The sequence below is a fragment of the Lynx rufus genome, unplaced genomic scaffold, assembly GCF_022079265.1.
Source record: "Lynx rufus isolate CCGP_SWC_20201006 ecotype Redwood Valley unplaced genomic scaffold, mLynRuf1.p SCAF_34, whole genome shotgun sequence".
Taxonomy (NCBI): domain Eukaryota; kingdom Metazoa; phylum Chordata; class Mammalia; order Carnivora; family Felidae; genus Lynx; species Lynx rufus.
Window position 1 is genome coordinate 2,981,231 of NW_025814850.1, and position 13,272 is coordinate 2,994,502.

The 13,272-nt window shown below is 56.4% G+C and overlaps 1 protein-coding gene and 1 long non-coding RNA gene across 3 annotated transcripts; one reads left to right on the plus strand and one right to left on the minus strand.

Moving 5' to 3' along the window:
• Positions 1 to 522: 522 nt before the first annotated feature.
• C1QL1 (complement C1q like 1) lies at positions 523 to 7,540 on the minus strand. Its single transcript, XM_047093560.1, has 2 exons — positions 6,680 to 7,540; positions 523 to 1,207 (listed from the first exon to the last, which is right to left on the minus strand). The coding sequence occupies exons 1-2, from the start codon at positions 7,274 to 7,276 to the stop codon at positions 1,028 to 1,030; spliced, it is 777 nt and encodes a 258-aa protein (XP_046949516.1). The 5' UTR covers positions 7,277 to 7,540; the 3' UTR covers positions 523 to 1,027.
• A 200-nt stretch (positions 7,541 to 7,740) lies between these two features.
• On the plus strand, positions 7,741 to 9,105 carry LOC124522071 (uncharacterized). Of its 2 annotated transcripts, none has more exons than XR_006964669.1 (2): positions 7,741 to 7,793; positions 8,940 to 9,105. It is a non-coding gene; the product is annotated as an uncharacterized LOC124522071 (long non-coding RNA). The 2 variants fall into 2 exon arrangements; XR_006964668.1 differs by lacking the exon at positions 7,741 to 7,793 and adding an exon at positions 7,807 to 7,939.
• Positions 9,106 to 13,272: the final 4,167 nt, after the last annotated feature.

Sequence of the window (13,272 nt, forward strand, 5' to 3'; positions counted from 1 at the left end):
TGCAAACTTTCAGCGATGTATAAATAATAAACGCTATGTTTATGAGGTAAGTCTTGTCACCTACATTTTATAGGTGAGGAAACTGAGGCCCCGAGGTGAAGTGCTTGGGCCAAGGTCAACCAGTTTTTAGTGCAAAGTGTGTTCCTGTCATTGCTGTCACTAACCCAGAACTCAGAGGAGTCACTTGCCCAAGATCACACACAGTGGTACCAGACTGAGAGCCCAGGTGTCCCAGTTTAAACCTTGCTGATGCCACTTTCCAGGTCAAACAAATGGAACTTTTCCACCATGGAAGAGGATGATGTAACTGGGCTGCTTCCTGTTTCTGCTGCCCAGGCACGCTTGGGCTGTGGTGAGCATTGGGCCCCTTGGCCCACCTCCTCCCAGAGCAGCTGTGATTCTGGGACCTGGCTGCCCCCAGATCCATGGGAAACTTCCAGCAGACCTCTTCCCTTTCTGGAAGAAGGCAGGGTTCATGGTCCCCTCCTGCAGCTCCTCTCTAGGGCACAGACCCAAAGCCAGTGGGATGGAAGTGTTTTTATTAGAGCTTTGGTCAGACGGGGCGCAGCCGGGCTGGGGCTTTAGCAGGTGCTGGGACGCTATCCAGCCCCAACCCACCCCTCTCCCAGGAGGCGCTACCCCGGAGCGGGAGGGCAGCGCATCCGAGCACAGGAAGGGACCCCGCCAAGACCTGTCCCCAGTCTGGGGCGGGCTGACGAGCTGGGTGGGTAATAAACAGTCCTATTGTACAAATATACAGCGCGGGCCAGGGCGGGGGCGGTCGACAGCGCCTCCCGGGAACCGCGACGGTGCGCTCTGGACCCGGCTCTGCGGCGAGGGCGAACCGGCAAGGAGAGCCTAGCCGGCGGCCCGGGTGGTGATGAGGGCGGGCCGGGGGCGTCATAGCCAGGGAGGGCCGGCAGCCAGGGCTGGGGCAGCGAGGGGTTGGGTCTTCCTCAGCCCGCCGGGAGGGGGGCCCCGGGGGTGGGGGGGAGCTGGGTAGGGGACGGAGGGGGACGCGGGGAGCTCAGTCGGAGTAGATGATGAAGCCGGAAAATGTGCTGTATTTGTTGCTGTTGCCGCCGTGCGCTTTGCCTCCGTCGAGTTTGATGAAGACCTCATCCCCCGCGTCCAGATGCAGGATCACGCTGTTGCTGGCGTAGTCATAGTTCTGGTCTGCGTCCTGGGCTATGGCGCTGGCGCGCACCTGCGGGGGTGGGGGTGGGGGTGGGAATAAGGGGGTGGGGAGAGTAGGGATGGTGTGTGTGAGAGGGTAGGGGGGAGGAGGGAGAGAAGTAGGGTCGGGGAGGGAGGGGGACTGTCAGAGGTAAGGCAGCCACGTGGGTAGGATCTGGAGGCCCTAAAAACCTGCCTTCAACTCTGCCTGCTTCTCTCGCGTCATCCCCCACCCCTTCCAATCATAAGTGTTTGTTTTGGGAATGGGTTATAGAGGATCCCTGGATTTCTAGGGCAGGTGTAATCTGGGTCTGAATTAGGAATTAAGGTGGAGTTGGCCTCCTTAACTCCTCTAGGTCTTACCGTCTGGCCTGCAGAGGACGTCAACAATGCCTTCAGGGATGGCCCAGCCTGGAACTCCCTCCTTGCAGAGAGGAATTCTCTGGAACACCAGGGGATGGAGGGCCATCCCTTCTCTCCTTATCCCTTCCTCTCTGCTTTAATTGTAACAATAATGCCTTACCTTTCAGCCACACCCACCTGTTCTTATGTCAGTGGATGGACACAGGGATGGACACCTTGGCCCCATAGGTCAGGTGGCTAGACTAATGCCAGCTGGCTACTAAGCAACCACCCTAGTACCAGAACCCAATATTTCAACTCCTTGTCTGTAGTTCGTTCTGGGGTCTTTCATACTGGAGCAGTGAGATGGAAGGTCTGGTAATTATTTCCCCTCCCAAGGCTCAGATTGAGCCTGCATCCTGGCCTCCAAAGAGCTATAGCTATACCTGTGACTATTATCCCACCCACAGAGGACCTTGGTCTCCTCCTGTCTCACCACAGAGTGGTAGAAAGGAAGTGGGTGGAGGGAGGGAATCCAGGCTTTCCATCTTTGTGTGATCCTCAGTCTGATCTGCTATCCCTTCCAGTCCTTGTTTGGATGGGTGAGGGGAGGGACAGGCAGTTCAATGAAGCAAGAGGGCACCAACATTTGTGTGTGAAGTCTGCTGGTCACTTCTGGGGTCTCCGACTATAATCATTAGATACTGAGGGTGAGTGATGGTGAACAAATTCCCTCCAGGCATTCCTCTCCAACTGAGTCAACACAGGGCCTGAGCCATAGGATCTGGGGCCTTTCCAGGATAGCCTGGGTGGAGAATGGGAAGACAGGGGACATCTCCAAGGTGCAGGCTTGTGTTGGGGGGAGGCTGCATTGAGTGGGGTTCTCTCAGTCAGGCTTTTCAACAGCCCCTCTCCGACCGGCCCCTTCCCTGAAGGCAGCTCTCCCAAGGGCTAACAGTCTGGGCTGGACCAAACCAAATTAGGGGAAGGGCCCATTCTCCTTCCTGGGCAGGAGACAGAACTGCAGGTCAGCTGTGCCGAAGCTGCTGAGTCAGCAGCAATGCTACAACGGGGGCACCCAACGTATTTGCATGCTGGCTGCCATTTAAAGCCCAGATCCTTCCAGCCCCTTCTCTCCCCTCAATCTCTTCTTCCCCCGACCAGGGGCAAGAACCGTTTGGGGACACTTAGCTGGGAAAACTCACAGTTCAGCTAAAGGTGGGGAAAAGCAAATGAGGGGAAGATGCTGTCTTTCAAAAAGCTCAATTTCTCTGTTCAGAAAAAGGATGAGAAGATCCCGCCTCACCACTGCCACCTTTATAAAAGCCTTCAGATGGTGGGGGAAAAATTTTTAATCTTGATGGGGCTTTGTGTTACTAGGAAAGCGCTCAAAGAAAGCAGCCAACTTCTATATTGTTCCCTGGGCCCTAATCCTCGTAGTATTTATTATTACGTATGCATTTCATTATCTTTGCTAATAAATTACTACTAATAACAATTATTTTTATTACCCAGATTAATTGAGCCTTAACTCATTAAAACAGTGTGCTTCTTAATAGCCAAATCCATTAGAACACAGTCATCTGTCATCAGGAATCTCCTGGTGATGTGACAGGCATCAGAACTGTTATGCTTATGTTTATTATTTATTCATCACCATGATTGTTGCTGTGATTATCCTAATTATCCACGGAGGCAGGAAAAATTGATGCCCTTCCATCCTTAGATAGTGGGGGGATCCAGGAATGGAACCCAGGGGTCCTGATTCTCTGCCTGAGACAGGAAACAGTTGAGGCATCCAGCTTCTCCTGGAGGCCATGGGGAAATTTGGGGAATTGAGGCTGCCATGGAAGGAGGAAAGCAAGTCTGGGACTTGTCACGAGGGGGCGCTGTAGAATCACCTCCTCAAGGGCTGCCAGGGGAAGGGAAACTGAGGCAGTGGTCTGACCAGGGCCCTGGAGGGAGGAGTGGGGAGAACCCAAGAAACAAGCTCCTGCCCCCGGATCAGTGCTGGGGTGTTGGATGTACAGGAGTGGCTCCCACAGGCAACCAGCCTGGCCCACAGGGGACACTTGTGCTTTCACATATTTCCTGGGTCCCTGCTGAGTTAGGCACTGTGCTCTGTGCTGTGAAAAGCATTCAGGGCTCGCTAGAAAAGGACAGTGGGGAGCCCCTCTCCCACTGTCAGGCATCAGGCTGAGCTCCAGTGAGGCCTTTATGCTGGAGTCCTCAATTTATCTACTACCCCATCTCTCACCTCACTCAGGTTCTGTTGTCCAAGCCCTTCCCCGTTTGTGATATTCACCTCCCCAAAGTCCCTGCCCTGGACAAGTGGCACCCTGGCCATAGACCCTGGTCCATCCCCACACAGCCCCCTCTCTCCTGGCCCAGTGTATTAATTTCATGTCTTCCCTGACATCCGAACTGTGGATCTTTGAGGCAGCTGCAAGGAGCTTACCTCACTCAGGGCACCACTCCTAACTTACAGCCCCTCCCTCGGGCTCCTCAGATCCCCATGTCCTAAAGACCAGGCCTTGGTGTCCTCAGGCTACACAGTGGTGACTCAAGGCTCCCCTTGGGGAGAGGTGCTGGTGGGCCTCAGGCAAGGACAGAGTGGGGGACTCGGCGCTTCAGTGACCTCTCCCCTCCCTATCTTGCCGAGGGAAAGGCCAAGGACCAATTTCAGTCTTGCCTTCCTGAGGAAATTCTGGAAGCATTTCTTCAGGCAGGAAGCCAGAAAGGAAAAGCACAGAGCCCAGCAGTGCCCCAGGTCTTGCAGCCATGGGAGGCAGAAGCCCCTCTGTTCTGTTCCCGTCCATTGCCCAGAGCCATCGTTTTGTCTCTGCTCATTTGAATGTCCTCTTCTACCTCTGAGCCAGCCTTTCCCTGCACTTGACCTTTTTATTTCCTCCCTAGCCATGTCTCCTCACCTTGGGGACCAGCCCAGTTTTGCCATCCTCTCCCCTGACCAGGTTGGTCTGAGTGGGGGCAGGCACCAGTGAATCATTCCCTCCAGTTAACACATTTAGGGATGGGAGTTGCCAGCTGGGCCCCCAATCCCCCTCTAACACACCAATCGCTGGGGTGTGTTATTGGGTGGTTACTATTATCTCTCCTGCACAGACCATGAGGTCCTGTAGGGCAAGTGGATCAAACCCCTGCTACCTAGCTCCACACCTGCCTCTTAGTCGGGGCTCGAAGTGAGTACGTGGGATGACTAGTGAGACTTAACGAGTCTTTTGAGCAATCTGGAAGGACAAGTCACAAAGAACGTACGGGAGAGGGGTGTAGGCCCCAGTTTTTAGTCGGGGGGGCATGGTCTGAGTAACTGTTAAAATGCTGGATCTGTGAATCCCCTAGTTAAAGCCACCTCCTATTTTCTACTAGCCTGTGGTCCCACCGCCAGTGAGTACCTCCTTGTCAGGTTGTGCCAGTGCCTTGCCCCTACTGAAGGGGGAAGAGGCTTTGAGATGGTTTCACCTCCCAGTGACTGAAGCAAGTGATCCTGCCCAAGCAGACATCACCTTTGGGATCTCCTCGTGCCTCATCTCTGGAGCCCCACTGGAACCTCCTGAGGTGGTACAAGGCCTAGGGCCCACTGGTGCTCTGGTGACCAGCTTCCTATCCAGACAAAATGGGCCCCCAGCCCCCTTAGACCTCAGCTCGGTGCCAGCCCAAACTTTCTTTGGGAAAGGAAGAAATTCTATTGATGAAGGTGACATTGCTGCATCCTTTATTGGTGATTAATAAGGGAAATCGTGGGGCTGTCTGCAGAGTGAGCTCTCACTGGATACTGAGGCCTCCCATTTGGTCAGGAACCAAGGACAAAGAGGAGAGACACGGGAAGTCTCATAGAGACCAAGTGAGAGAGAAACACTCAAGGAATAAAGAGGGGTGTTAAGCCTGGGGGGAGAGAGGCCAGAGACTCAGGAGAGACAGATAGGACTGGTAGACACAGGAGACAGACGGGGACAAGAGACAGAGTAGGAGAAAGAGGCAGGCAGGAGAGAAAGAAGAGGGGGCAGACTTACAAGTGCCTGGTGGTCTTTGTGCTGACTTCCAGGCCTGTCCTTTCCCCCACCCCCAAGCCAGGGTCTACCTGCAGTGGGAAGGATTCCAACAGGGTCCGGGGTCCCAGTCGCAGGAAATTTCTTCCCAACTCCCACCATCCTAGCTTTAGTTCTGACCCATGCTGGTCTCCTTCCACAGGAATGCTCCGCCTCACCCCCCCCCCCCCCAGTGGCCCTAGGCCATCGTGGTCTGGGAGCCCTGGAAAGGGAGGGAGTATCAAAAGGAGAGTGAGCTGGGCAAAACTGTCCCCCTACGGCAGGATTAGGTCGAGGCTGGTTCTGGGGCAGCAGTTACAGGAAGAGCACCATGTACTACCCTCACAGTACCAAGGAGCCCACCTAGCTGCCTGCTAGCTTCGGTCTTTGGGATGGGGAAAGTGAACGCAGAGGATCCCCTGACACTCCTGGAGTCAGGAGCTGCAGCTGCAAGATCAAGGGAGGGGGAGTTTCCACCTCTTTGCCTCCCTCAGGAGGAAAAACTTTTCCCCCCAGAGGTTGCTTTCCTGCGCCTGTAGCTCTGACACGGTGGGAAGCGGCCGGGCAGCCCCGCGTTTTGCAAAGGGCGTCAGATCGGCGCAGTGGTCCCTTCTCAAGGGCGGAGGATGTATTGCAGCTAAGGCTTCGCGCCCCTGGCTCCCTTTGCCTCTGTGCCCAAAACATCTCCTACAGCTCTCCTTGGCTTGCGCGCCTAGCGTGCGCCTGGACGCCCGCGGGCGCGGAGGCTGCCTTCCCTAGAGCCCATCATTGCCCTCCCCTAATTGCCCGCTGGTATCAACCAGAATTCCAGCTCTCAGATATCGCTTCCCAAGGGCCAAGCCCCCAAGGACCAGTCCGCGCGCCTGGGAGCCCTGCGCTGTGATTATTTGCATTTATCTCCCGCATTTCCAAGCCGCGCGCAGGTGCCCAGCGGCGTCTGCCTTGCAGCCAGTGCCCAGGAACCGAAGAGTTAGTGCCAACAGGCCCACCATCCCCGCATGTGATGTCTAAGCGGGGCCGCTGTAGGGTCTCTACCTGTGCTCGCTGGTACCCTATGCCCCGGGCTCCCTGGGTGCCCTGCCCCCAGGCCAGCCCCATGCCCCCGCCGGGCCCACCTGGCCGTTCTTGCAGAGGTCCGCCCACATACTGGTGCCGTCGCCGCCTCGCATGAGGACGTGGTAGGTGAAAAAGTAGGTGCCGGGAATGTTGCACGTAAACTTGCCGCTGGTAGCGTCGTAGTTGTTGCCTAGGTTAGTGACCACGTCGTCGAACTTGAGCACCTCGTAACCCTCGTGAGGGTTCTTGAGGCCGGCGTAGAAGGCCACGCGTGGCACCGTGGTGTAGGTGGCCGTGCTGATTGCGCCGCTGCCCCCTGCACCCGGCAGCCCGGGAGGGCCGGTCTTGCCCGGCTCACCCTTCTCCCCGGGTGGCCCCACAGGACCCGGAGGACCTGGATCCCCAGGGGGTCCGGGGGGCCCCGGTTTGCCTGTGCGGCCCGGCTTCCCCTGGGGGCCCTGCACCAGCGTGGAAGGCGGGGGCGCGCCGCTCTGCTCGCTCAGGGCGTCGCCGCCGTCGGGCCGCGCGCCGGCGCCGGGGCCCCGCGCGGGGTAGGGGTCGCATACCATGCGGCAGGTGCCCAGCATCTCATAGTGGCCGTCCGGGCCGCCCGAGCTCACCAGCACGGGGATGAGCACCACCAGCACCAGCAGCATCACCACGCCCGCAGCGGCCGCCAGCAGCGTTTTCCGGCCGGCGCGGAGCCTGGGGAGCGCCGGGCCGCCCGGCCGCGCCGTCGGGGCAATGGTGCCGGCGGGCGGGGGGCGCGGGCAGGACGCCCGCGCTCAAGGGCGGTCCGGCGGGTCTGCGGGCATGGGGCCGGGCCCGGAGCGCCGCGCTGCGCTGGATGCGCTGCCGAGCCCAGCCGCCGGCTCCTGCCTCGCGCCTCCCTCCCGCTGCGCGGCCGGGCTGAGAGCGGCGGCAGCCGCGTCCTGCCCGGCTCCTCCCGCCTCCTCGCGCTCGGGCCACCGCCCCCTCCGCCCCGCCCCGCCCCACCAGCTCCGCGCGGCTCCGCGCCCGCGAGGGGTGGGGCTGCGGGCGGGGTCGGCACCTAATTGGACCGCTGGCGGAAGGGCTCCGCCCACCCAGGGGGGCGGGGCCGAGGGCGGGGCCGCGGAGATGAAGGCCAGAGCCCAGAGAGGAACCCGGAGACTCCGCGAGCTAGAGGCTGAGGTTCGGAAATGGGGAGGATACTAGAGTCTGAGAAACAGCAGTCTCCTACAGGAGATGGGGGAGTAGAGGCCGAAAGCCGAGTGGACGAGAGGGCTACAGGGAGAGCTAGAGAGCGCCGAGGGAGACAGAGAGGAGAGGCCTCGAGGGTTTGTTTCGAAGAAAACCGGGAAGGGAGGCTCCAGGGGCCACCGCACGCAGGGTGTGGAGGCTGGGTCGCGGGTTCCCCAGTCTACGGGGATAGAGAACAATTGAGGGGAGTATGAAGCGGGGAGCAGAAAAAGGACAAGGAAGAGGATGAGAGGGAAGAAGAGAGGAAGGCAAAAGGAAGATGGGGACGGTGGGGGGGGGGCATTCTGCACTCAGGCCTCGCAGACCACCCATCCAGGAGATCTGAGGATGGTGTGCCTGTCAGGGTGCGAGATCTGCGAGCACTGACAGCAGCTGCCCCTCCTCTTTTCTGGCGCCCAGCTGGCTGTTCCCCGGACCCATCTTCCTCCAGGATGGGCAGGATATTCTACCCATACCTCCGTGCCTCTGCCCCTTCCTCACCGAGCTCCAGGCCAGACAAGGCTGCTTTTTCCTGGGGGTTGTGTGGGGTCCTCCATTTTCCTTTGATGACACCTCTTATCCCTGCTTTCAGACAAGGGAGAAGTGGGAGCCCTAAATAAGAAAGTGGGCACCCCACCTCATTTCTACATTCTGACCAATGCAAACAATCCCTGAGTGGTAGCTCCCTTTTTAAGCCTCCAAGAGGGGGGATAGGTCTCCTCCAGCCCCTTAGCTCCTCCTCCACCCTAGCTTCCTCAGCAGCCCCCTAAATCTTCTCCCCGTCAGGTTGCATGAGGCAATCCTCTTCCTCAAGTGCAGTAAAGTGTTTAGGTTGCATAAACGGAAATGTGTCTGCTTCCATCAAAATATTTGTCACATTATTTGAGGCCTCGCTCGTGCTGCTCCACTGCTCCTCCTTCACCCTCCTTTATCCAGCCCACCAGGGAGGGCTCTGCCATTGGAAGGCCTCTGGCTTCTGCTGAAGGATGACCCTCCAGCCTCTTTCTTTTCTCCCGAGAGGCCCCCTGCCACCTCACACTCTCCCCCTGCTGACCTGTCAAAACGGTCCACATGATTCTCTGACTTTCTCTACCCTAGGTTGAGACTGATTACTGCCACCCCTGGGAGGAGGAAAGGGACACGAGAATGTGAAATGAGCAACTATGAAAGAGGACCTTCCAAGCACTGATGGCAGCGTGAGGTTGAGTGGCCCCCACCACCAAAGAAGGAGCAAAAACCCTCAATAAATAGCATTTGTCCTGGGCTTACTGTGTGCAGGGCCCTGTATTGAATGCTTTACATACATGATCACACTCAATCTTCACACCAATCCCTAGAGGTAAAACCCATCATTATTCTCATTTTACAGATGGAGAACTGAGGCTCTGACAAGTTAAGAGATTTGCCCAAAGTCACACAACTAATAAGTGGTGGAATCGGGATTCAAACCCGCAGCCCGACTCCAGGCTCTTCCAACCCCGGAGGGATTGGGTCTTTAGGTACTGTTCACTGTCCAAAAAGAGGAAGGTGGTAAGTCTGGCAGGAGGGGGACGCTGGGCTGTGCAGCTAGACCTCCCAGGCTCAGGAAGACAGTCCTCAGCTGTCAGTCCGCCTCCTCCCCCCACCCCCACCTTGATCTCCCCTAGTATGACTTCTCGCAGAGCGACAGAGTTGGTGAGCCGAGGGACAAGTGCGCCGTCTTTAGCGTGTGATTTGCACAACCCCCCTCCCCCAGGTTCGCACGCACACGGGTCTCTCCCCTGCTGTCCAGCCGGGGCTCGTCTGCCGCCGCCCCCACCCCCACCCCTACCCCCTCAGCCCTCCCAGGACCCGCGGAGAAAGTGCGGCGGGCGACCCAGGTCGGGGACCAGGCGGGAGCACCCGCCTCCCGCGCTTTCCCCGCGTCCGAGGGGCGCGCTCAGCGCGGCGAGGCGGCCTGGCCGCCCGCCCCCCGAAAGACCGCCCGCTCCCTGGCGCGGTGTGGCGTCTCTGTCAGCCCAGCCGGATTCTCCCCGCTTCGCTGGAGTGGAAAATAACGGCTTCAAACTTTGCAGAGAGGAGCTGGTGCCAGCACTTTAATTAACAGCCATCTTGGCCTGTGAGCCTGGGCCACCGGCTCCCGCCTCCCGCCTCCCGCCGGGCCCCGCCTCGGCCCCGCCCAGGTCCCCGAGGGACACGAACCCCCACCGCGGAGTCGGGCGCCCCTTTTCCGCCCGGACGTGAGGGCCTGGACGGTTGGGAGGGCGGGCGCTGCCTTGGGGGGCGTCCCCCAGCTTAATGACTGCGGACCTCCCCCACCCCGCCCCCCCACCAAATTCTCTGGAGCTCGGCGGTTGAAGAATTCGAGATCTGCGTGCCAGTCCTAGCTGGTGATTTTAGGATAGCCTAACCTGCAGCGCCTCAAGTGTCCTCCTCTGGAAAAAGGGCTGTTGTGAGCATGAAATGAGATATAACGTAGGTGAGCACCGGGCTCTGTACCTGACCTTTGTTATGCATCCAGTAAATGGTGGCTAATATAATTCTTTCACCTCCAGGCTAAGAAGGCCCTTCCACCACCCCTAGGCCTTGGGGCTCTTTCTCCTGCCTTCTTCCTACAGGTTGCTGGGCTTAGCGCTAGGATAGGAGGACGATGGCCTAGGCTTCTAGGTTCAGAGACAAGACTAGATGAGTGATGAAGGGCCCCTGGGGTTCTGGCTTTCTGTCCTCTTCCTCAACCACCTGTCAAGGCCAGGGACCCAGGTTTACAGAAGGGGAAAGACATGAGCAGCGGTGGAAGAGAGCTGGGGGCTGAAGATCCGGCTTTGTTTTCCCTCCTGTGACTGGGAGCCCCCTCACTCCTAGAGCCCCCGTCATTTCAGGGGTGGGGAGGGGGGTGCTGGCCATTGCGGCGGTGTGCAGAGGGTACAGTAAGACTCTTCATTTACACATAGCTGACTTTAGGAAACTGGGTGGCTGTTCCGTGGTATTTTGGGGTTTTTTGAATGAATGTGAGTGGGTGTGAACGTGTAAGAGACAGTTTGTGTTAGTGTGTGTCTGGTTTTGTGAGTGACGAGGGGGATGCTGTGCCCTGAATCATCAGCTGGCAGACCTGCGTTCATTTGTTCACTTGTTCATTCAGTAAACATTTACTGAGAACATCTAGCTGGGCGCTATGACGCGGTAGTGCTGGTGTGTCCAAAAATGAGTAAGACCGAAGCCATACCCCTGAGGAGCTCACTCTTTGGCAGGTGACACAGGCAGCAAGAAATGGTAAATGTTATGACACTTATGAAAGTTTTTTGAGCACTTACCAAGGGCAAGATCTTGTTCTAAGCACTTTACATGGATTATCTTATTTAAATTTAACAACCTATTATCATGGACTTAAAACCATCACATGGCTTCCATCATTGAATATCAATAACCCCATGAGGTAGGCAGTGTTATTTTCCCCATTTTATAGCTGAGGAAGGACTAAGGCTTGGGTACGGGTTTGCATTAGGCGATATGAAGCACAGATGGAAAAGTCCCTGTCCAGAGGACTCAGGAAGACTTCAGAGGGACGGTGTTACTTTTTCCATCTGTCTCATGCATCAATCCTCCGTCCATTCTATAAGCTCATATTAACTGACTGTCCACCTCATCTCTTGTTATCACAGGACACAGTGATGGCATGAAAAGGCTTCTGACCTTATGTAGTTTACAGTGTCTGGAAGGAACCTGGATGGTTAAACAACCACCTGCTATCTAGCTTGACAAACTACCTGGGAATATGTGGGGTGCTATAGGAGTACACAACAGTGTTGACTACATTAATCTGAGGGAGGGAATCATGGGGAGCTCCCTGGAGGAAGTGATATTTAAGTTTAAGCCCTGATGAAAAAGGATGGCAAGGTGAAGAGGAAGGCCACCAGAGGTGGAGGTAAAAGGGAGGGAGGGAAGATTATTCCAGGCACAGGGAACAGCCTGTACTTAGGCCAAGCTTGCAGGACATTGTGGGCTGTGACAAGGAGTGTATAATTCATCCTAAGGGCAGGTAGAAACTACTGAAAGGTGTTGAATGAGTGATATAATCAGACTAGAAGGATCTCTCTGGTTTGTGTGGAGTGGAGGGGTTAAAACATAGTAAGAGTATCATAAGCAGATTAGGTAGGAGGAAGTTGCAGTGGTCCAGGTGAGAGCTGATCGTGGCCTGATGTGGATGGGATGGGAGTGGGGTGGGGAGCATATTTCCAGGTTTGTAGAAGGATCTTGAAATGTTTATGAAATGAATGAAGATGGATGACTGTTTTTGCGGTTACCTGGGTACCAATGTGTGCCAGTCACTTTACATACGCTATTTCGTTTAATCCTCACTAGAAGTGTAAGGAGTAAGCACGTCGGAGTCTTCATGTTGGAGATGAGGATGCTGAGGCTCAGAGAAGTTAAGTAACTTGCCTGGGATCACACAGCTGGTAAGAGAGAGAGAGAGAGTCAGGATTACAACTCAGGTCTGTTTGATCCCAAGTAGGGGCTCTTTACCACTTGGCCCAACAGGTACACGTACCTGGTAGGAAAAGCAAGGAAAGGCACTTGAGTGAGAAAGAACAGCTTGAATCAGCCAGTTGTGTGAAAGGCATATTTTTGGTTTTGAGTTGAAGCCACTGGTCTACAGTCCTGGCTCGGGCAGGATGGAGGGCTGGACAGCAAGAGACAGAGGCTGGATCTCAAGGCTGTTAGGCCATGAACTTGCCGTGTGTGTTTGGGAAAGTCTCATCACGCTTTAGGGCTTTCATTTCTTTCTCCGGGCTGGAGAATTGTCCAGGGCAGCTCTGAGAGGTTGTGATTCTCCTATTAAAGAAAACCCCCATTGTCATCCATTAAAATATTTAAAATCCCTGTATGACATTTTAACTCAGATACTTCCAGATCCACCATGGGAAAGGCCTCCGTAATTTCAGCCCCCTTTGGAGAGGGAACGTTTGGTCAACAAGGGTGAGAGAATGGAAGCTGTGTTGTGATCTGGGGGTGAAGGGCCAGGACACCCCGAAGCGGGTTGGCCCCGGGGCTGGGACTCAGAATTCCTCAGTCTGACTGGGTTTCCCAGGTTGGTGAGGAACCTTCTTCAGAAGCCCCTTCCCCAGCCCCCATATCTGGAGGAGGAGTGGGTGGCATTAAGGGGGCAGAACCCAAGAACCCACATCATAGGCAGGTTTTCATATTCCCTCACCAGAGAGCTCTGGGCTTTGTGCCTGGGGGTTCCATTTGTGCCTGGGGGTTCCCTGGACCTCCTTCCCCCACCCGCCTCCCCACCTCAGCCCAGCAACCACCTGCTGCCCCTCCTAACCCAGCACGAGGGAGGCGGCTCCGAACAGGCCCTGGCCGTGGGACTGGGACGAGAGACCTAATAAGAGCTGCGTCTCCCAGCTGCATGTATAAGTAATGAGGCTCTGCAGCCCCAACAGGAACCAAT

Bases quoted from the DNA above. Each gene is read 5' to 3' on its own strand.
- C1QL1 (XM_047093560.1), bottom strand. From the start codon at position 7,276: ATGCTGCTGGTGCTGGTGGTGCTCATCCCCGTGCTGGTGAGCTCGGGC. The intron at 1,208-6,679 runs GTGGGCCCGGCG...CCACCCCCGCAG, and splicing joins ACCTCTGCAAGAACGGCCAG to GTGCGCGCCAGCGCCATAGC.